Raw genomic sequence first — 25,107 nt, 5'->3', positions numbered from 1 at the left:
CCAGAAGTTCTGAAGTTGCTAACAATATTCTATCCTTGGCAAAGCCTGACTTGATATCATACTTAATTAGGTCAATTATGAAATGTTTTTGCATACAAAACTGTTAGGTTAATGAGTCTCTAATTTCTGGGTCTGTAGAAGAACCATCCTTGTGAAGTGACATCACAACATTGGTGCATCAAAACAGAGGGACAAAGCTAGTTGCTAGGCTCATGTCAATTCGCTGAAGGCAGTTTTGGAGACTGCAAAAAAAAAAATTGAAAGCAGTTTGCCAAAACCACCTTCAGCAAACATTAAAAGATTTTTTTTCCTAGTGGGGGCAAGCCCACCTTCACCCCCCACACACACCCTGTGGAATTATAAATACCACCTCCAAGGGTGCACATCAGTGGGTAAAAAAGGCAGTCTCCAATATTGGTAAAAGTGGTTTTGGCAAACTGCTTTTGAGTTTTTTGTATTTGCCAAAATTACCTTTGATGACATGACATGCTCCCAAGGGACTGAGATGTGGATCTGCCATTGCTTGTTTAGTACTACTAGTTAGGCAACAAGGCACGTTGTTAGGCCCCATGGCTGAGGTATTCTTCATTTTGGTAGGTGCCTTCAATACATGCTTTTTCTTGATGGTTGGTGGATGGATTCCATCAGGGATAAGTGGTGTTTGGATTGCATGTCTCTGCGGTGAAGTTGGACTAAATTTATCTGCCAGTATGCTGGCAACATCCCCTAAATCAGAATAGTTAGAAGCATTAAGAATAAGCTTGGAGCAATGTTGGCTGTTTTTTTCCTAACATAACTAAAGAAGGATTTGTAGTTGTTTTTCGCTCCTATAGCTAGTCTCAAGTTCATGGGATGCCGTTGCTCTTCTTTCATTCTTTTGTAAATTCTTATCCAGCTGTCTGATGTTCTCCTTTATTTGTGGGGCATTTGTACAGCTACATTGGTTTAGAAGTTTACTCCCTTTATTACAGTTTATTAATGTTGCATCAAAAAGCCTCCTCTGCTCATCCCTACGATTTTAATACCATGGCAGGAATGGACCCCATTCTTACATCAGGGTATAATGAGAGATCATGAAATGTTGCTCAGCTAACATTCTACAGTTGCAAGAAGTTGATTAGCACTACATAATGGCATCGACAGAGTAATCCTAGTCACAGTCTCTTCTAGGTTAACATGAACTTCTGTCCCTATTAAGACATTACGCTTCAATACAGTCCTAATTTCAACATAAACATTTAAGTAACACATTTAGCCTTAAAAGTTAATCCATATTTCACAAAGAAAACGTAGTATTTCAGTGCTCTAAAATATGCTGTTTTACTCTGCAGTTCTGCAGAATGATTGCATCACAGTGGGTTGCTCAAGATCACATACTGAGCCAGTGAAACAGCTTTAAACTTCTTGTCAACAACTGTCATCATGTGGGATACAAGGTGTAACTGCAAGAACAGTTGCTTAATCTTGTTCACTAACAGCAACATGACTATGACCTGGTGGGCTCCATTGATGGCTTGCCAGGTGGGGGTGGCCTTAAGCAGGAGGGAAAAGGAACTGCTGATAAGCTCTCAGCTTAACAAAGATATACAATATAAAGTGACAGAAAAAAAGTCAGCAGAATGTTCGGTGCTTAGAGAACGGAGTGAATTTCAGTGATACTGACATTTTCTTTCCACTGCAGAAGGCACTTGCAAGGCTGCATGAAGTACTACATGCAGTTATGGAACCCATGAAGACAAAGCATGCAATGTAAAGTCACCAAACCAATGAAGGGGATTGGTGGGACTGAGTTACGACGAGAAAGGCAGAAAGCTGGTCATGTACACGCAAGACTTCAGGGCATACCACACTGTCTAAGGGTAAATGTGAGGGGGAAAGATAAATGTGAGGGGGAAAGATAAAGATGAAGAAAATGGAACAGGAATAGAGCATGGATGGCACATGGAAAGGAAGCAGCTCATGCTGAACTTGAGGAAACACACTACTTAAAGTTGACAGTGACAGGGACTCGGAATGCATTTCCTGAAGCAGTGGTGCATTATACACCATCGGCTCTTATAGGGACCATCCAGTCTCTGTCTCACATTTCAGGACTGCTGTCTCTTCTGGGATCACCCAGTCCTTGTCTCACATTCTGGGATTGTTGTCCCATCTGGAACTGTCCCACTTTGTTATGCTTTCAATAAAGAATCCCTTGTCTGGTTTCAGGACCAGGGAGTGAAACAGACACTTAGACTGATTGCTGGAACTTACCCTAATCCTCCAGCTTATTGAAACCTTCATAGAAGAAAAAAGGGTCATCTAGGTCAGGTCTCCACATACTGAGCAGAGCTAATCAAGGAATTTAAGGGATGTTACAAAATGTACACTGAGCACACTGTAGATGACTCACAGAAACAGATGCAAGTCTGCAATCAGGCCATACCCTATACCCTGGATTAGTTATGCCGTGTTACTTGATTGCCCTGTGCCCACTGTGATTCAGGAGTACTAGTATGACCAACAATTTTGCAAGATGCACAGGACAGAGAGGAATCTGGAACACAAATGAGGAAGGTCACAATTTACAGAGGGCAAGCTTAGAGTGGTGGTTCATTACTTGGTCATTCTTGATCACTGAGATTTTTGCAGCATCGAAACAGACTACAATGCTATTTCCAGTTATGGAAAGACTGTGCAGTCCAGTCTTTTGACATGGAAGGAGTTTTAAGTCTTATAGTATAATAAGGTATCAAGATTTTTTTATGTACAAACTCCCATGTTAGACCTCTTCCAAGTTACTTCTATACAGTTTCAGCACCTATTGAACTTTTATGGGCCAAGTTTAGACAGTCTGACAAAAAATAAAAATATGTGATTGATTTAATCTGTTCATGCAACTTATTTCAAACATCTGGGACATTTTCATCTATTTAAAAAGGCTGTTATCTCTATCCTTAAACTATTTCTACGGTCACAAGATTTGGAAAACTGATAACCAACCTTAAACCTATGTTATGTTGATATGATTACTAGTTAATTTGTTTTGGGTTTCAAATGGTTCCATCTTTGCGGGAACCTTCAGGGCCATGGAAATCTGGTTTTAGATTTAAATATTGCAATGAAACAGCCTCTGAGGGTTGCAAATTACTTCTCTATGGCAAGAGATCAATGTTTTTATTCAATCTTGGTCTTCCCTCATCCCTTCCTGGCATTTGATACCATGGACCAAAGTTTCTTTACCAATTGCCCATGTACCTAATGGGTTCTCAGTTCTGTGATCCTTCAGTAGTTTGCCTCTTAACTCTCACAGCACCTTCAGTGGGTAATCTCCCGTTTGAATTTCACCGCCACCACTGACATCTGGGGCTCCACAGGGTTTGAATCTGCACTGTCCAAATTACACCACTGGGAGACTTCATATGTATGAAACGTTTAAGATCCCACTGTTACACTGGAAATACCTAGCTACATATCTCATTTTCTTCACCAGTGAATGTCCGACTTTACTACAGTAAATGACTGCTTGTAACATAACCAGAGATGGATGACATTCAGGTCATCTAAATCTCAAGTACGCATAGATGGAGCCAATGGTCATGCATGCTACAGTTTGCTCCTTACCTTCCCCGTTACTTATTATGTAGGTTACAGATTGCAGCTTACATTTCATGTGAATAACTTGAGGTATTTCTGGGGATTCACTATACAATCTCGAAATACTGAAATGTCGAATTTCAGTATTTCGAGACTGAATAGTCAAAAAAACCACATACCTGAAAACCCACAATCACGAACACTACAATCGTGACCATACACACACACACACACACACACACACACACACACACACACACACACACACACACACACACACACACACACACACACACACACACAAACCAGGACATAATCATACACACACATACACCTAACTAACTAAATAAACATAACAACACACACAAACACACTTAACCTACCTATAAGCAGGGGGGGCAAGCCCCCCTGCATCCCCCACACCCCCCTACTTATATATTCTAACTCAGAGGTCGCACTAAACACACAAACACACAACAAACACCACCACACACACACACACACATACTACCGATTATCCTCAAACACACAACACTTAAAAACCCCAGATAAATCCACAAAGCACACCACACGAATGCGACACCACAACAGCGGTGGATTCAACATTTGCGGATATGGCATAGTGTAGTTTCAGTTAACTGCACTTTCCATTACTCGGTCTCGATGTACTGAATTTCAACATTTCAGTACGTCGAGATTGTCTAGTGTATTCGTTTCTGGACTATATCCAGTCACTGAAGGACCAAATGGTGGATGCTGTCAAATAATCCTACTTTCACATATGAAACATCTCCCTGTTAAAACATCTTTGTATCAGAAACATTTGAATACTTCTAGGTTGACACCTACCAACATGTTTCTAAACAGTATGCTGTGTACAAGACTGGATCTGAAATTATTTCTGTTCTGATAACTCATGTAGGCAGAATTAAGAAAGAATGTATTAGGCTGAATGTTTTTTTTCAAGTGAGTTAAACAGCCTCTCACCGAATGCTGAAAGGGACCTATGTGTTGGACAGCTTTCAATACGGACGTATAGTTTACCAAAAGCAGGACAGAGCAGACCCATCAAGTATGTCCTTTGTATCACTCTAATGATGTGGCATTCCCCTAAACAGCTTTACTTCAACAATGAGGTAGGAGCCCCACCAAAGAACCAGACAGAGAACTTCCCCCACTGATTTAAGCTTGCAACACAAAGATGTGAAAACTGTCTCATACAAAAAGCAAGGGAATCTGCAGTTATTTCAATCTCCTGTCAACTCAGTATTTGGCTAAAAGATTATAGTTTAAAATGACATATCCAGTTCAAGCTGAATTTTTATCTACAGCCTTTAAATACTGCCTCTGATGTTTCTGATAAGAAGAAAAGTTCCAGGGTCATCTATCTCCAAGACTTTACATCTCATATTTAAATGAATTAAGAGTACTCAAGTAACTTACTCTCTGGGGATCCAAGCAGTAATGATGTCCAGATTCTTAGCAGTTCACAAGGTATGCTAAAATCATGTAGGTGTGGGAGATTAGACTTACAAAGTCAAATGTCAAAGCACGTGACAAATCTAGGGCATCCAGAACATTTAAAAGCTGCAACAAGTTTCTTTTATTGATACTCTGCCTTTCTCTTACCTCCACAAATCAGGCAAATAGCACTAAGTAAGCCTGCTTCTGCATCATCCATCTCGAGCGGAAGCAACTGATTGGCAAAGGCGAATACCAAGTCTGTAAGAGGCCCAAATCCAGCGTTGTGCATCTGTGTGCGATTTAAGGTTAGCCCATCAGAGAAAGTCATTGTGTCTTGCTCAGGGGTATACCTTGTACAAATTCGCAGAATCTGCAGAACAAAACAAGACAGAGAGAAAATAACCTGAAGTAAAACATGTCCACATACGGCATTCATAAATTTCAAGATATTGGCAAAACTACTACAGTATCCACAGGAAAACAGAGGTATTTTGCAAAAGATGATACCTAGTGTCTAAAAAGGTAATACTAACAAAATACTTTTTCAGAACTGGAAAGTGTTTATGTGACTTGCATCTGCAACATTTCTACATCAGGTTGGATAATTTCCTTCTCTAGAAATAGAGGCATCTCTACACATGAGATATCCAAAAGGTCTGGAATGCTGACATCCACCTGCAGCTCCAGTAGCAGTAACTCCTCTAACGAACATCTGAGCAAGGCTCAAACTCATGTAAATGTTCAACAAAGAGACCAGTGAAGGCTTGATGTAGAAAGCAAGGTGAGCCAGTGCCAATAAGGAGATGAAGCAGACTCAGAACCCAAAGTTGTAAATACTGACCAACTCGAAAAAGCCACAATACAAACTCCAATGCGAACACTGCTTTATTGAACTTCTTCAGAATACAAACTGTCTTCACATCTCATTCATTTTATACATCACCAATTATTCAATAATCACTCAATTAATAGCCTAATTTCCCGCCAAAAATTATTAAAAAGGAAATGGCATTTTATAAAAAAATTCATACTATTTAAATACAACCAAATTCATTCAATATAAACACTCATACATATATACCAGTGAAGGCTTCAGCTGTGTATGACCAATGCTGATGAAAGCTTCATGGTAAGTCAAACTGAGAAAATCATACCAACAAACGGGAAAATGGAAAGGAAGAACATCTGTATGTTATAGACAACTATTAAATACTTATGAAAGAAATGACTATAGCACTGTATGCAGAAACAAATGTATGGCATTCTTGGACTTAATACATTCCGAATTTCACAAACACATTTTACTATTTTAACAAGCACCTTCATTTCAATAAATGACTCAGTCCCATTAATACAGTTGCCACAACTTAAATACCTGGACAGCATTATCTGCTAATGTTACTTTGTCTGCAGCCTAACTTCTATGGAGAAGTAATGGGAGTGGGTGTGTATGGATTTTAACACTAACAGCATACAACACCACACACCACACCGCAGTATGCATACTTTTCCATACAATTAATGTGGCCACATATTTATGTACTGTAAGGTCTAACTTCTGCTTCCCTTGCCACTACAGTTTCTATTTTCTCCCTCTCCTAGTGCATGCATGCCCTCTGTTCACCAACTGCTGCCTTGGCAGGAAATATTATGCAGAAGGAGTTATCTCAAGTGGAGACTGAAGTAGAATTTGGCTATTAGAAATGTCTTGATGGCCAATCACATTTTACTTCCTTTTTTTCTTTAGATACAAGCAAAAGACTGCCAAATTCAGCTTTGCAGACAGCAGCACTGGCCAAATCCTCAGCCAGCAATGAATATGCAGTAATGGACTCTGATCACTACCTCTCTCAACACCAGTCCTATACCTCCATCAACAGCAGCAGGAGTTCTTAGGATGCTCAATCTTTACTTCCCCAGCTGGAAACTCATGTCCCAGACCTTGTCCCTTAACCCTGGTTGTAGTGGCAGTGGAATTAAAGGCAAGGCTTTGTCTCCAGGGCGACTGACCGGCAAAAACAACATATTGCCCAAACTTCAGACCACATGCCACTGCATTATGAAAATGTAGTCTGAAGCATAAAACTTAAGCACTTTGGGAAAATAGACACTTACCAAAATATCAAGGCAAGCGGCTTTAAGGAGAGTGATTTGGTCTGCAATGGTGAGTGTGATGAAGCCAGGTAGCTGCTTAGCAAATTCAACTGTTTTTATAATACACTTTGTGGAAAGTTCGCTGAATTTATCCCAGAGATCGATATCCAGAGAAACCCGCTGATCTGAACTGTTTTTCTGAAAATTTAAAAATACAGAAAAGGTTACTACAACAGCTGGGTCAGTGTAAAAAGCACCACATTCACAGCACCCAGAAACAAAACTTATTCTGTGCCAAAGGCAAAAGGATAAACAGAGATCATCATAAGTGATTTAAAACTATTCTTGAAGTCATAATAAACACACCTTCAAGAGAAAGGCATGCTCTGATTAATTTTCGAATATTAAAATAAAACTTATATTTTTGAGCAATTTTATCAACCAAGAGTTTTCTCTCCAAATTGTATATTCGGAAATTAAACCTTTCATCCCATAATTTTACAAGATTAATACACAAGGAGTCTGAAAAGTTCTGTGAATAGAGATGGAGAACTATATCACAGTTTTGCAGAAATGCCATTCAAGAAGGATACAGAAACAACACCTTTTGTAGAGTGGGCTGTTATCTGATTTGTTGAATGCCTTCTAGCATCATAACAATACATGAAACATATGGCTAGCCACCTGGGAAAAGTTTAGTCACTGGTAACAAAACTCTCTGGTTCCCCAAGTACTCCTTTTTCTGTTAATGTAAATCCAAAGTTGCCTCCAAGGAACCACTTAATACAAAAGATCCCCAGCTCAGAGTTATGCTCACCGCAAGAGTCACCACTGCTGTATAATTACTTATACCCGGGAATAAAATAAAGCAGCTGAACACAGCAGGTCTTGCAGAACAGCTGTAGCAAATCATGACCCCACTGTAGGACCATGTCATTTATCGACACCACTATCAAAACAACCATGACCACTGAATAAGTAACACTGAAAACAACTATAAGCCACTATCACTGAAAAAAATCTTAACACCTTATCTGTTTTCTGGCTATTTTTTATTTATTTATTTTTTAGATTTCTTGGAATTGAATGTGTATATGTTTCACTTCTTGATTTACTGTATAATGGAGTTTTTTTTTTCTGGAAAGGTGTTTGCCTTACTTATATAGCTGTGTGACCACGGAATTAGTATGTTTACAATAGGGGTGTGGAGAACAAATCACTCATATGGAGTGTAGGCAGTCTGCCCCTCCCAAACAAAAACAAGTGTTTTTATTGAGCCTTTAATGAAACAAATTTTCTATGCCATTTACTTTACTATAGTGGTTTCAGTGAGTCGCTTCAATAAAATACGAAGAATATACATGCTCCTAGACTGCAACATAGCTTACAATACATGAAAAAGGTATGACCTGTATTATCAGGACACTGGGAACAGGAGTCAGTGCATTCTAGTGTTTTCACACATCAACCATCTATAAATATCTTAACAAGCTTGCCCATGCAGAAGCTACCCAAGTGGAAGACCTAGGTGAGCATTAAGCCTCCATAAGGATGTGCTCATATTCACAGGGGGGGGGTGTCCTGGGGCCACTCAGCCTTAAGTCTGAAGCTATATAAATTCTCCCCTAAAACGGAGTCATCAGGGGGAATGGGATGAGACTTACCCTGTTGATTATCACCAATGTTGGGAAACAACGCAGAAGTCATCCTCCTCAGTAGAGACACAATCAACAGAGACCACTCAACTAACTTCTTTTCGCTGAACTATAGATATCCTTCTCAACAACATCACCAGACTCTTACAATAACAGACTCCACTAACTTAGCCTTTTTGGCATAAATATATATTATCTTTTTTTGGGAAGATACCTTCCTTTTTTTGGGGAGAGGACTTGGAAGTACATAGAGATGCGCTAGGACCACTGGGAGGAGTAGCCCAAACTTTTCTAATTCCTAAGCAGTTTCATGTTCTTTACAGTATGTGTTTGAAGGAGGCCCATTTCAAGTCTAAAAAAATGTTACTTGCCTGAACACTCTAGACATATGGAGTCTTATCGTAGAGCAGAATTTTACATTGCCGGAGTACTTTTTAAATAAATGGGATTTGCTGCACTTAATGTCAAAAACCAGTAGAAACCACCTTCTAAGTACAGGAGATAGACTGCAGGACACATAAAAAATGTTAAGGTTGAGAACAGCAATTGGCTAAATGAACAAATTAGCAAAAGCAAATGACTAAGGGACAATCACTAAAACGGTGCCAATACTCTGAGGGGAGGAAGAGGCTGTAAAACTGGACATGAAAATTTAGTAGAATAGCGACAAAACAATAACAAATATAACATGGAAAGATATGACCTGGCTGGAACAAAACAAGGAAATCTGAAATCAGAAAATATCATGAATTTTATACACAAAAAATGAAAAGAAGCTAGGGGCCTTTTCTGAGTGATCTAACTTCAAAAAGTGGCTGAAGAGATCTAGAGATGGGGATCCACAGGTACCGACTACTGTGGGTAAAGGTGGGGGTTTTCAGTAGATTTTTAAAGTTTCAAGGACCAATCCAGAAAGGGTTGATCTACTGGGAAATCTTGCTTTACTGGAAAATTATTTATGGTTTCCTACACATTAAGGCCTACAACTTTGACACCCTCCAGGATGTCATGATGGCCAACAAAAACAGAGTTCTGAAAGACCAATATTTGACAGCAAATATGCTGACATGCCAAAAGAAGGAAGAGTTCTCAGTAACAAAATGAGATTCCACACTGGAGACTCAGGTTTTCTTGGGTGGGCTTGAACGTAAGGTAATCTTCAGGGACAGCTTCACTACAGAGATGGCAAAGACTAGATGGTCCTCTGGTATGCTTGAATAAATGGCTGAATGGTTCATTTTAATGGAAAAGTGGATAAACCTTCAACAAAAAAATGTAACAGGTACTGCAGGAACATGGGAATTGTGAAAGTACTGAGGTTAAACCTTCTCGCACACGTATTAGTTCCGCTTAGAGAGGTAAGACTTCGTCATGCTGGGTTTCCTTGTGTCTTATGATACAATATTATAATGTGAATCATCTTAGAAGTATTGCAAGGAAATAACACAGGAATATTAAACCATCAGCTTAAGCCCTATGAGATTAAGGTAGCCAGGGTCCTTTCCTGATGAAGCAGCAGCTTGTAATAGTAGGATAGGCTTTTTGGTATTTTATGGACTTCTGGATTAACTTGAACCGTCTTGTCTCAGCTAACAAAGGCTTCTAAAATAAGAATTGCTTTTTTCTTCTCCTGTCTATAGCAATGTTGTATCTCAATGAAAGGCACTGCCAGGCAGTGCTGCTGAGCAAGGAGTCCCCCTGCTCTCATACTGCAATCATGCTATCTAAGTGACCCCCCCGGAAAATCTGAAAAGGCAGTGGCACTGTGAACAGTTTTCATGTCAGCACTCAAACAAATGCATCCACACAACTACAGTTACAAGCATTTGTTGTTAGTCTTTGATTTTTGTTCTAGACAGGCAAAGAAAATCCCAGGTTATTTACTTTTGTTGCCATCACTCCAGTGCCTTTTTAATGGAGGGAATGGGACAAGAGGAATAACATACCATGGCAACTGTCTAAGCTGGGCCTGTAAGCTTTTCAGGTACCACTGGATCTTTCACATGTATAGTCTTGCATGAGGAATCATCAGAATGGATGTGGACATAAAACTCACTGCCTTCAGGAAAAACCCTTGCACTTAGATGAGACTTCCGGAAAATACAATGAAAAGGTGATTAATTGAGGAGACTACATCTTAGACGGCAACATTCTGCAGTTTCTGGTGTCCAAGACGGCAAGTCTCAAAAAAACCAAACATTTGCAGAACAAAGTTTAGTTCATGAAACCAACGCTGAATAAAATGTAGAATAAACCAAGCGACGCTGATGCTAAACAAGTGTTTAATAAAACAGAGCTTTCAAGTCAAACAAATCATCAGTACTTGTGAGAAGTGATTGCCCATGCGTCTTAAAAACTGGAGTATGTAGGTAATCATCCATGCCTGGTGTGACCAGGCAGGCAACTTCATTAAACACAGGGAGAAGAGACTGTAGCACTGGTTACTTTATTCTTAAAACATGCTAGGAGTTGTTACGTACCCTATGAAATCTAGCTGGCTTCATGGAGGTCAGAGTTTGGGAATCAAGCACCAGGAAGCCAATTTCAAAGATGGCTTCAGCTAGCCATATAACTGCTTTAGCCTTTCAATACCCCAAAATTTGCAGTACATTTCTGTAGTGGACTAGAGGTCTATTACCCCTCATTTAAAATGCCACCTCATAAAATAATACTGTGTCCAAAAAAAGACATCCTCAAGGTAGCAGTCTGAAGAAATACTATTAAAAGAGCCAGCTGTGATGGCATACAGGGATAAAGCCATGACTACAGCCTTGGAAAACAGAGTACAGTCAGCATCTTAAACACTTGATGGAGCTGGCAGAAGTGAGGTGGAACATGAAGTATGCAGCCCCAATTAGGGGGCAGTATTGCAGTGTGCACCCTGGTGGAGTTTTCACTAACTAAGCCACTGCCTTGTGGCATCCTGCATTAGTGAGTGCAAGGGATCGTACACTCACAGAAATAAGGCATTATGGGTCCAGGCAATGATGCAGGTAGCTCATCTCCCTGTCCACGTGGGAGAGATAAGCCAAACACCCTCATGGCAAGAATGCCTGCAAGGCACAAGTAACCCTCGCAGCTGATTGTATGATGAACTTCCAGATGTGCCTCACCCCATACTGTACTGTAGTCATATTTTAGTATAGAAAAATGAATAGGCAGCGTCTATGTGGGAAAGGCTTGATAGTCAGCAGGTATAAGGGCAAAAAAAGCACATAAAATACCGTTCTCGTTATTTGTATTAAACCCCAAGAGACAATGATTAGACCAGCTCTTCCCCTTCTAAAAAGGAATTTGAGAAATCCACAGGGGAAGACATTCTTTTTATGAGTGCCTGTCAGCTCTGTGCAGCACGGCAATGCACTCATCTTGAACCATCTACAGTCAAACTATAAAGACAGTAAAATGCCTGTGTGCTAAGCACCTTGTTGTGTCTTTCGTTTTTTTCCGGTTAGGGGTTGCCACAGCAGAAACTCCGGTCCGCTAATGATTGGCAGTGGATTTTTATGTGCCAAGTTGCCAGCCATGACGCACAACTTGGCACATAAACGAAGGTACGCCCATTCACACATGTCTCCACACAGAAGACGCTGTAGCTGAGAATCAAACAGGACGTCTTACTGTGAGACGACAACGCTACCACAACACCACCACCGCAGTTGCCTGTGTGCTATCAGCCAATATCCAATGCTTGAGTGTCAAAAGAAAAATTTTGGGCATTCTCTTCACTGACACAACAGAGCTAACATCGTGATCCCCCACAACAGAGCTAACATCGTGATCCCCCACAACAGACACACCAGAGCTCCTGGTACAAGGATGAGTAAGGGAAGTCAGTCCCATAATACTTGTGGATGTGGGCCAATGCCCCACTGTGGGAGCATGACAACGGGCATCTTGCTGTTGTACACTAACAGTTATGAAAGATGACCTCAACTCTGAGTCCTGGCAACTGCTTTGCCCTGACCCTGCAGCCTGATTGTGTTCTTTATCACAACAGGAGCTGTGACTGGGGAAGGATCTCTTACTGTTTCCCATAGCAGGTGATGGACAAAGTATAGCCTTTGAAGCAACAGGTATCGTAGGCTTCAGTGGAGTTGGTGGGTCACTATGACTCTAAGTGTTCATTCTGTATACTTCTTAATGAGCCTCTCCATCTTGCAATGTTACCTGTGGTGTACTGAAAAAGTCCCAAAATGTCTTACTCTCTTCTGTTTTGGCCCTGACACAAGAAAAAATGCCATCTGAAAGGGAGCAGGCTTCCCCTTGGCCATGGCTACCAACTTATATGGCTGAATAAAAGTGTTCAGGTTCTAAGCTATCCTAAAACAAAAGCATGAAAAGAATGCTTACACCTTCCACCTGCCAATAAAATTATCAACATACTCCGGACAAAGTGGCTGACGATTCACTTCAGCAGGTAAAAAAAAAAAAAGGTTGTCTTCTTTGCACTCACCAGTTTGCTGATCACTACACCATGAGAGGTAACCCTTTCATCATTATATATATTGTATACACTGCACATAATGTTATTAAAATAGTCAAAATAATCATATGAATATTAACAATATGAAAAGTCATTATTGGTGCTTAGAAACATAAAAGTTAGTTTGACACTACATATTTTTTTTTTAGATTGACAAAACCCTGCTGTTTTTTTTTTTTGTTTGTTTGTTTTATGCGCGCATTTCATTTTACTGAAAAGAGTAAATTTTAAGACTTTTGCAAATCAACCGGAAAGTACAGCTGTGTACACTTACCATAAATGTAGATGTTCGAGTGTATTTACTGTTGCAGCCATCACACTTGGGTTATCTGCCTGCAGGTAGCCCTCAGTCATCCCAAATACCAGAGACGTAATATTTCTGCGTCAGTTGCTGTCGCTCCAGGACTTAATCAGTTTGTTAACTACATGTCCTATAACTGCATGTTGATACTTAACATCTTTGGCTTCATCAGACTGCAAAGAGGTCCATATATCAGCTTACTCACCTCATTAACATACGTTAAATAAACAAACACACCTTGCACCAGATCTGAGGAAGTCCAACTGCTCTACAACTCTAGCTGGAAGCCTGACATCCACTTGCAGCTGCATCCTAATTCACAGTACAAATACACTGCAGCAGTGACCCTTATGATGAACATCATTAGATATCAGATGCCAAAAAACAACTATCACATTCAAGTCCTGAGGAGGAAATGCTTCACAGGATTTAAAATAATACAGAGCTTTATCATGGGCAGCGACTGTTGAGTGCCCAGCTTCAAAATCTAAACAGAGGGCTCACTGATGGTCTGTATCTCTAAATTAAGAGGATTCTTCCTCTAATGGCAGTGTTGTAACATTACAAAGATTTCGCCTTCATTCACCCTACCCCTCCCATTAGTACTGCTCGAGGTGAAAATGCTCTTGCTGATGAACACCCGTAGGTCTGGTTGATTTTGACCCAAATGAGAAGAATAAGACCTGGAAAATGATGTTGTAATATCATCATTAGAAAGGTCGGATCCAAAACACTGTTTCACTTGTCAGGCATTTAAATCTTCTTGCTGGATTAATGGTACAAAACATTTAATGGTGCATTTAATATCTCAGCTTTGACTAGTGGCCTGAACTAATCCAATGCTGGTAAAAGGATGACACTTCAAGTTTTTACAGGCCAATTCTCCTTCTTTGGGGTGGAGGGGAGTGGTGTAGGTTGTAGCACTGTCGGAGACAAATGTACTGCATATGAAATTTGTAGACAGATATATTTTCTTACACCTTTTCTATAAATGCATATTTTCCTATTTTGTTGTTGATTTGTGGTTATCATATGCATTCTACTATAGTGCCTAGTTTGTGGCTGAAAAGGGTCAACTGACCCACGTAGCTGCTTATTAATCAGGAATAATTAACATAAAATAAATACCTTATACAAGACTAGATACAACCTGCATAACTCAGCACAATGACACCCTGCTTTGCCAAGGCAATCTGGTATCCTAGGAAGTAATCTATTTGATGCTTAACCGTGAGGAACTTAAACAAAAAAAGTGTGAGAGCTTAGAAGCTATCAACACGGAAGACTGTGACAACTTATTGCAAGACTTGTACATGTTCTATGAATTTTTTTTTTTTTTTTTTAAGGGAACTACTTTTGACAGTTCACATGTTTTCTAATAGGGATTTATAACATGAACTTTCTTTTAAGGTTCAGCAATCCTTACATGCTGGCACATGGTGCAGCTGCTCCGTTTGCCCTACTCTTCCTATGGCAATACCTAGCCCAAGGAAGCATATGTGTTAACACGGTCATTAATATGCACAAGTTCAACAGAAAAGTTAGGAAAAAACAACGCAGAGATACATGATGGGTGCCACCTTCATCAGCCATTACTTCTCACATCTCCTTCGTTGCCATGCCCTGAATCCAATCAGCACAGCATTGCATCTTCCTGGAGAGAAGATCCCTGGCCTTGCTGAATTCAAATAGGAAAGTCGGAGAGTCAGACAGGAAAAAGCAGGAAGAAAACTGGAGTCAAATCTCAGAAAGTTATTTGATAAATAACCTTATTAAATTAAAAAAAAAATAATGGTTTCCTGCATTTTACAACTTTTACTCCAGCAATATACTACTTGCTTTATTAATCAGGAGTAAAGACCCTCATCTGCCATGTATGCAAGTGCAACACAAACACTGAGCACATAAAGGTTCTGGATTAATTGCCTTAACAGACTTTGCTCAAGCTCTGTCATTGGAAATGCATGAGAATTACAAAAGATATAGTTTAAGAAACAAAAAAGATATTTAGTTTCTAACTCTGCTGTATAAATGACCCTTACTGTCACAGGATTATGCTGTAAAGATTAATACACCTAATAAGCCACCCATTTCTACAGAGCTAGTCGGGGTGGATGATTTGTGACTCCATGTAATGCTTCAGGCCACCCTCCTTCAGTCATTTATTAATCCAAGGAACTGTCTACCTTAAAATATTACTGAGATTCCATGTATAATCATGGCAACATTTCTGTTAACTCTCTTACGAGAAGATTCTGGAAGACTGTTGTAAAACGTGCATTCCATGCAATAACAGATGCAGCAATCACAGGTAATATTTGAACAATATGTCCCTATAATCAAGGATGTTTATTATGACCTGTTTATTACTCTTCTCTTTTCTGATTCATTCAAATCAAATATCAGTCTTTTAACTTTCCCTGTAGTAGTTTTGTTCTTAGCCTCTGTCACTTCACCAACTTTAGCTAGGTTTCTGCTTTTATAATACAAGAACATGCTACCACCACTGCAAAAAAAAAAAAAAAAAAAAAAAAAAAAGGAAAGAAAACTCCAAACTTCTAGCAAAGAGTTTTAATTCAAATAACCAAATAACATTGATCAAGTCTATATCCCTCTGTACTCCCAAAGCTGACCCCACTGCATGAGATTACTGACATACACTGTATACTGCAAACTGGTGCCAAGTCCCTTATGCTGATTAATTCAAAGCAAAATATCTGTACAGAGACATGCCCCATCTCCAGCACTACTACATAACAACAATATGTACAAGGGATGTTATACGACCCATGCTCTACAAAACAGCATAGCAAGTAAGAATACAAAAAAGTACTCCACTATGTTATGCTAAAAGCAGGACAACCCAATTGCAATGACTGCAATAGTGAAACACGATGAACATCTGTGATTCAGAAAAACTGAGTCCACAAAGCAACGAGCCAACTGCACCCCAGTATTTCTTAGGGTACTTAGACCAGTAGCCCCAGTGATTCAGTATCTTTCTCCTGCTGTCAGTGCACAGCTTTACTGACAATTTGTGATGTAGATGTAGGGTCAGCCACACTTCTGGGTGCTCCCACAGTCCCTGGCCTCCCTTTCTTCAGCCAGTCTATGCAGCTTAATTTGTGCACCACTGGTTATGTTGCTTTATACAAGGCACATCAATTCACGGCAACCAAATGGTGTGCAAAGCAGTGGCATAATGTTTGTGAATCGCTCTAATGCACTACATGTAAGCCATGTATCAGATCATGTGATGTGTGTGATTCTACATGTGTTTCCCATACTGGGGTTGCTTCCTGTCCCACTTTGCACTGGAGAGTCTCTATATGAGCAGTTGTGTCTTGTGAAAAAAAAATGAAAAATGGCAAATATCTTGAGATTTTTGGCCAAAAAAAATATTTAAGTTTCCTCTAACAGTTGCACAAGTCTTTTGCATCTGAAACACTGCAATATGATGGGGAACAACAGAAACAACTCAAAATTGATAAAAGTGAGCTTTTATTTGACAACAGAGTTCCTCTGTCCTGGTTGCAGATATTAGTTGTCCTGCAAAATTACGTTTCCATAAAATATTTCCCATTCTGGACAGTGGAAAAGGTGGCAACCCTATCCCATGTTCATGTCACAGCACATTACGCATTATGTAGCTACACCAGAATAATAAGAATTGCCCCATACAGTGTGACAGCTTAGTGGCCTCAATGACCACTCATAGCCATTTGTGAGGGGGAACAAATGATCAGGGAGGCAAATGGTGAAGATCTTGGAAGCCTGACGTCAACAGACCTGGACCAAAACATTGAAATAAAGGTGAACTTGCTGAACTGGAATTATCTGTGGTGGTGGTGCTGCGGTAGCGTTGTCGCCTCACAGTAAGACGTTGTCCTGTTCGATTCTCAGCTAGAGCGTCTTCTGTGTGGAGACATGCATGAATGGGCGCACCTTCGTTGAAGGTTGTGTGTCAGAGCTGGCAACTCCGCACGTAAAAATCTGCTGCCAATCATTAGCGGACCGGAGTTCCGCTGTGGCGACCCCTAACCGGGAAAAGCCGAAAGACACAACAACATGCTGAACTGGAATTAACAAAAAAAAAAAAAAAAAAAAAGCGTGTCATTTATTTCTTTTTTTATGTGCTGTGTACATTTGGGGTGCAAATGTTTGTTACTGTGTTAAAAATGTACAGCTTTATCACTTTTCTGTCATCTAGACAAAATAATCACATTTCCTTCATGCTGAAACGACAAGACATTGCATTCAGCCACCCATTCAGCTGAGTTCCACATGATGGCTACTGAATAGCAGTCATTCATTTTTCTGTGTGTTCTGTGCTTAGAAGATCATTTAATCAAAATTAAGCCATTAATTCTTCAGGTACAGCTTGTCCAAAATTTATGGCTGTTGTCATTCTAGATTTTTATCCTTCTTAATATGAACAGAGTTCAAACAAGTTGAGGGCTGAAGAGGTCATAGTCGTCTACATGTGGGTGCATTTTTTTTCTCCCCAACAAAAACGGTACTTTTTTCCCACTTCTACCTTCAGCTAATGCCATTTGTCCAGTTAAAGCAGACAAAATGGTACATGTAGAACCTGATAAAAAGCTGCAACTTACATGATATTGGGCGACTAGTTAATGACTTCTGTCAGTATGGATTGTCAGTCACAGATCAGCATGTATATCAGCAAAAAATTAAAAGTACAATTCAAACTTAAGCCTTATACAATAAGTGCAGAAAGGCATAGCAGTTACATACACATGTAGGGCCAGTAATAAAATTAGACACCATTACTTTAAAAGGAGGATCATGAGATAAGAATATGGATTTCAAGACTCTGCCTGGTAAGGAACCTACAAATAACAGTGTCCCATTAAAAAACAAAAAGAAGAATTCACAACAATTGTCAAAAAAGCCACTAAAGCATGCTTTTAAAGGAAAACACCACCAATATCAGTATTGTGTTTCAGGCTCCATCTGCTTGCTAACATCTACAATTCATTCCCTAACCTGTAGGCAGTTGATTGTGGGGCATGGCACACCAACTAGAAAATGGGGACTGAAGATTGGAAATCCTTTTGAGTCGGAAAAAGTATGTTACTCCATCAAGCCTATTTTATGTTTATTTATCCTCTGTTACCTGGGTTAGTCTCACTAGGCTAGTAGCCTCTTTTCAGTGGAGACCTGAGGTGACATTTACAGTTTGGGGGAAGTTTAGCCGGGGCATCAAGGAACTTCCCCTACTCTTTTTGATAGGCTTCATGGAATCTTTTACATCCACATGAGCTGCCACCAACTGAAACAGTTGGGACCTTTGTTTAATGTCTCATCCAAAGCTGACACACTCAAGAGTAGACCAACCCCCCCCCCCTCCCCAAACACTTTATGCTGCACTGCAGCAATCCATCTGCCTGGTGTGGGAACGGAACCCCCAGCCTTCTGCAACAAAGGTGTGTGCGCTACCTGTTGCGCCACTGGCACTGCAAGTAATTTTATGTTCTGTGTAACAGATAGTTACTATGAAAAATTAAAGGATATCAAAAAAAGACAAAAAGTCACATTTGGCAAAGACATACAAAGAACAGGAATCAAAGCACATTATCATCAAGTTAAAGAGATGTTACCACAATAAATGCTCTTCTCACCAAAATGTACTTTGTGTCCCAAAAAAACAACAGGGATGTGCAAAGCTTGTCAGAAAAATGGTATCACACAGAACAGCAATTTCCCATTCAGACCATTTTGGGTTCTTACAAAATGGAAAGAAAGTTATACTAACCCCCTGGAGTGACCGAGGGACATTACTAGTGCAGAAAATCTCAGGATACAAAGAAAAACAACTTTTAAATGTTTTTTTTTTCAAGTTCTTGGGTATGGCTGTCCAGGCAATGCAGCATTAAAACTAATGATTTTTGAGAAATGATAACATAGTGAGGGACAGAAAGTACAGGAAGGAAAGCAGCCTTATACAAAAAATAAAATAAAATCACATCCAAATGGAGAGCCCCACCATGGCAATGTGAGGCACAACAAATTATGAATTAAAGTAAAGCACTTATGAATAATTAAAGCATTGTAAACTAAATCAAGAAAAAATGAAATGCATACTTTTTCCAGTATCTGACCAACGTAATCCTTTACTTATATTTTTAAGCAATAAATGTTTTTAAGTGGTCCTGAAAAACTACTCTCTTTTGAGTAGGCTGGGGCCTGCAGCTTCTTTTATGCCATTACACATATTCATCAAGGACAGGAGAGCCATGCTTCAAAGACACGGTAACCTGAACACTTGTTTAATGGATGATGCGTTTCCACCTGGGTTGGCAGCACCTGCTGGTTAGGACAGATGAAGTACTTAATGCTGCTCCAGGTCTCTGTAAGCAGGGAAAAACCTGACCTTTAACAAGCTACTGAAGGCAGATGGCTTCCTCGGGGGAAAGATCTAGAAAGCAGGGTAACTCTGTTCTTCTGCTTTCTTAAAGTTAAGACTACATTTTATAAAAAGGTTATTTTTGGCAGCATTTCTCTTAAAAAAAATAATTTAAATTTTGTTTTACCAAACATAACACAGCAACTCTAAGCAAATTATACCATTAAAAACATTCTGCCTGATCTAATTTACTACCCATGCCAGTTTATGATAAACAAAACCAACATGAGGAAATAGTAAACCTGAAAAAGTACAGAATCATTCTATGCTATCAAATAAGACTGCAGCACTCATGAGACAACCAACCTCCTAAATAATTTTATCCTTAACAGTTCAGCATTATGACTCATTTTCTGACTATAATCAAAGGAAAACCACATTCTAATACAGTTCTCTTGTGAAACTCAAAAACGGAAAAGGTACAATGTTTCATCCTTCCAGTAAATAGTATTTAAACAAAGTTAAGATACACATGAGGGTCATCTACAAAATTCAGAAGCATCTACTGTAAATAAATGCACTGGTTTTATAACAAGCATCAATAATTTGTCCAGATTACAATGTACTAGGCTCATCAAACGTGCCAAATACAACAGTTGGGAATTAGTATCATCTGAGTTTCTGAAGTAAGAGTAACCTAGTCCTAAGTAGCTGATTTTATAGCAGTAGCAGATCTGAGAAGAAGGAGGAAAGGTGCTGTTAATTCACGTCAGTATAAAATCTTTTGTCTTAGCCGACACTAAACTTGAGTGTTTATCTGTTGATATTTACTACGTTTTCTTAGATAAACCCTAAGGATCATATTAGGTTGCCATAGTTCCAGTCTTGATAAAACTTCTCATTGGGATTTTCTCAGGAATTTAGATGAGAGCTCAAGTGTGGGTGATTCTGTTCTCCTTGGAGACTTTTATTATATTGATATTAATGAAAATACTCTATTTGCTAAACATACTAGATCAGGACAGTCCTTACGTATACCTTCATATCATGGTCTAAAACAACTAGTGCAATGAAAACACTAGAGGTAAACAAAGTCCATGATGTTTCCATAGTCCCACCCCCCAAAGTATATCTAGTCATCACTCTGTTTTTTATTTACTTACTTACATCTGTTACTAGGGTAGTGCACTGATCTCAACTGACCATATGCAGGCACAGCCCAGATGAATAGGACCATACAGTAAACTAACAAAATACATTTACAGATACATGAATAAGCTACAATATTTAGTCCAAGCAGTCAACAATGTCACTGGATGGAAAAATGGAATTCTTTTTTTGATATCTAGTTTTCATGGTAGCACATAAATTTTCAAGAAGTATAATTTTAATAAAGTTAATTATAATGTATTATTATCAGTTACTGGATAATGCTGACTGGTCATCTGAAAGCGTTCACTCTGACAGTAAGTATGGCCACTCTAAATCTGAGCATATACTGAAACATATTGTAGAATCTAACTGCATATACTGAAACATATTGTAGAATCTAACTGCGGTGGTGGTGCTGCGGTAGCGTTGTCGCCTCACAGTTAGACGTTGCACGTTCGATTCTCAGTTAGAGCGTCTTCTGTGTGTCGCCATGTGTGAATGGGCGTTCCTTTGCTGAAGGTTGTGCGTTAGGCCCGGCAAGCCAGCACGTAAAAATCTACTGCCAATCATTAGCGGACCGGAGTTCCGCTGTGGCGACCCCTAACCTGGAAAAGTCGAAAGAGTTTATTGTAGAATCTACGGCTAATGAAAAGATGATCGGTTATAAAACTCCTCTGCTTTACTTGCTGTCCTCCATCCTGAAAAGATTATATAAAAAGAGAAGAATTTTCAGAATTTACAAGAGATTTCCTTGCAGTTATAACAAAAAAGATTAAATTGCGTAAGTAAATGTATAAAAAATATAAACTGTCAAACTCTATTCCTCTTATGAAAAAACTTGTAGAGACATTTCCAACAGGAAAATTTTCTACAGGTATATTAACACAAGTTCTAGACAACATCATATTTCACTGATTAAAGTAAAGAACACCTTTGGAAAATATCCAAAATGAATAGCTAATAAATTTAACTAATCCTTTCTGAAGACGTGTAGTATCAATAACTAAATCTGGACTTATGATGAAAAATACTATGAGGTTGATTCAGTTCTCCATGTCTCACTTTCAGTAATATCATAAAGGAAGCACTACAAGGAATTAAAAAGTCAACATTTGTGGAGTCTGACATGATTCGACTGCTATACACAATACAAGGGCTACACCACCCCATTTTTACCAAAGATTTGACTGACGTGTAACAACTTGTTATACTCTGGTACTTTTCCCATTTTAGAAAATCTCATGTCACTCCAATTTATAAAAAGGGTAGCAGGGAGAATGTGAAAGATGATATACCTAAATGTCAAACATCTCTTACAGGTAAATACTTTGACAGGTGCATTTCTAAACGTCTGTGCAGTAATGATAATCTTGAGATGTTACATCTATTTCAACACAGGTTCTTAAAGGGTAAATCTACCCTGACAAATCTCTCAGAACTTTATGAAAACACATCTCAGGAATTATATAGGAGTCTTGTTAGGTGCAGCATACTTGTACAAGGCAAAGGCATTTGATTCTTCCCCCATCAAGTAATATTCAATGCTGTGATTAAAGTTGTCCATTAATCTCTGCATTAGGAAATGGGTCATATCCTGACTCACAGAGAGAACACAATCAGCTATAATTTAAGGTAAAAAAACCTCTGATTCCCTTCCAGTGAGTATTAGTGTTCAACAGGGATAAGTGCTGGGCCCCATTCTGTTCAACGTTGTCTTATTAACGTCCCCTACAACGACTATTGGATTAGCAAACATGCTGATGGCTTAAAAGATGTGACCACTAATGACAATGATGTGCCAAATAACAAGAATAGCTTTCTATCTGTTATTAGCCTGTGGGCTGAGTCTACTATTTTAAAATTTAGTATAGAAAAATGTTCGGTAATGTACTTTGGTAAACCTCAAATTAAACACCAATGTTGAGAGCTATAAAGACATGTGAATTCTGATCCCTTACAATTTTTCCTTTCATAAACGTGAGTAATTAAATGTAGAGCTACACAACTCAAAGCAAAAACTAAAGTATTAGGGTCAGTAATAGTCTGTCTCTGATTAACAGTATTTTAGAGTATAACTATAGTTTTCAAATTTGCAATGAGTCAGTTTTCAATTCTGGAAAATGTACAAAGGCATTCCATAAAGAACATTTGTAGTATTAAACATTTGTCCTATAAAAATATATAAAGTACTACATTACCTCTACATCTGAGGTAAAATATTGTTGCCCTACTAGGTATTTCATGATTCTTTTTAGAGGAGAGCTTTTAAAATAAAACTAAGCCAGATTCAAGTTTCCTTAAGGTATACCCACTTAAAATTACTAACACCATTAGTGAAACGTATTCAAGACAAAAATTTTATTTCAATGGAAATTCAATTCAACATTATGGAATCAAATTCCTGTAAGGATTAGAATGATAAATAATCATGTCTTACTTAAAAACAGAATTGACTAACTGTGTTGGCAATTTGGTTTATGATTTCAAATTGGCGGAGTCCTCCCCGCGGTTGGGTGGCGTTCGAAAGACATGCGTAAATGGGTGTGCCTTCGTTGAAGGTTGGACATCAAGCTGGCACCTTGGCGTTCGTGACAATCTACTGCCAATCATTAGCGGACCGGAGTTCCGCTGTGGTGACCCCTGACCGGGAAAAGCCGAAAGACAAACAACAAGTGTTCTTTGATGGTCTTTGAACTTTTCCCAAACTTATGACGTACCTATATATGATCAAGATATTCCAATACATTTAGTAAAGCAAGTAACAGAAACACTAACAGCAGTTTCTACTCCGATACGTAAGAATTCATTAGCAGTTTGTTGCAAAAATGAGTCCAAAGGTGACTAACTTTATCTTGCCCAGCCAGAGTTTTTTTAGCAATGTCTGCAGTGACAGGAGACTGCTGAAGGTTACATTCTGCAGAAATTAAACAGACACTCATACAACTGGCTCCGAGTCCGGGGTGTAGTGTCAGTTCGGTCTTAGTGCACGTACTGTTGACATAAAAAAGAAAATTGCAATGCTTCAGAGATAAAGCTTAATAACACACCTTTCAAGATGGTCTCTGATACATACTGCTTCCTGACATTTCATTTTACTTTACATAGCCTTCAAAACAAGTCTGAAATTAATATTCCTCATTTCCTAAGGGGACATACATTTTTTGTCTACTAAAAAGCAAAGGATGGTTCACAGTATCAAATACTTTATACAGATGAGAAAAAGTGCAGCCATGGCATCATTAGTATTCAAGTGGGTTTTGACAAGACTGAAGAGTGCCACAAACTAGTCATGAAAGCCAGTTAACAAATGGTAAACAAACCATCTAATACCGCACTCACAAAACAAGCTCTAACTACATTGCAAACATTTCTAAGAGGCCCCCCCTTCAAATGCAGCTGAGAGACTTTGCTTGGCTTGAAAAAAATACAACAAGTAGACACCTCAGCCTTGAGTATTTCTGACCCAGAATGGGTGACTAAAGAGGTCACTTTCCTGGAAAAGACCACTTATTGTCAGGCTTCAACCAAACAGCCTTGAGTTGGATCACAGTTGCCAGACTGGGAGATGGAGCTACACCTTTTCCAGGCTAGTAATTACTTACCAATATGGTGGGCTAGTATAGGTTCAAATCATCTCTAATTAAAGAGCAGCTCAACACCTGAAGGCCCTAGGAGGATATCTGAAAAAAGATTTACTTCTAGGACAGCATGACCTACCCTGTGAACCTCACTTCATGTGACAGCATTCTCACAGATTCCTTGAGCTGAATGGTGGACCCTTCTACTAATTCTCAACTAAGCAGCGCTGAACCACCTCGGTCATTTATGGTAAGAAGGTAGCTACAAGATTTTTTTCTCTTCTACTGCAAATGAGAGGATTGTACTACCAGCACTTACAACAGTGATTTCCTTAACACAAATCTGGAATGCCAATATGCATCGTACCTGGTGAAACGAAGGCAACACTGACATTTAGGTGGCTTATGTCTAGCCAAGTGACTGCAGGACATTT

The 25,107-nt window shown here is 39.1% G+C and overlaps 1 protein-coding gene across 4 annotated transcripts in view; it reads right to left on the bottom strand.

Moving 5' to 3' along the window:
• The window catches only part of LOC122787658 (retinoic acid receptor alpha), an 882,458-nt gene that overhangs the window by 16,595 nt on the left and 840,756 nt on the right, over window positions 1-25,107 (bottom strand). For all 4 annotated transcript variants that reach the window (XM_044054488.1, XM_044054487.1, XM_044054489.1 and 1 more), the window contains exons 5-6: window positions 7,156-7,332; window positions 5,206-5,410 (exon numbers count right to left, since the gene is read on the bottom strand). In XM_044054488.1, the coding sequence (XP_043910423.1) occupies window positions 5,206-5,410; window positions 7,156-7,332 (382 nt within the window). The remainder of the gene's footprint in view (window positions 1-5,205; window positions 5,411-7,155; window positions 7,333-25,107) is intronic.

The sequence above is a fragment of the Protopterus annectens genome, chromosome 13.part0, assembly GCF_019279795.1.
Source record: "Protopterus annectens isolate FY-2018-M chromosome 13.part0, PAN1.0, whole genome shotgun sequence".
Classification (NCBI taxonomy): Eukaryota; Metazoa; Chordata; order Ceratodontiformes; family Protopteridae; genus Protopterus; species Protopterus annectens.
Note: the sequence above shows the minus strand (reverse complement) of the source record. Positions and strands in the feature narration are given on the sequence as shown.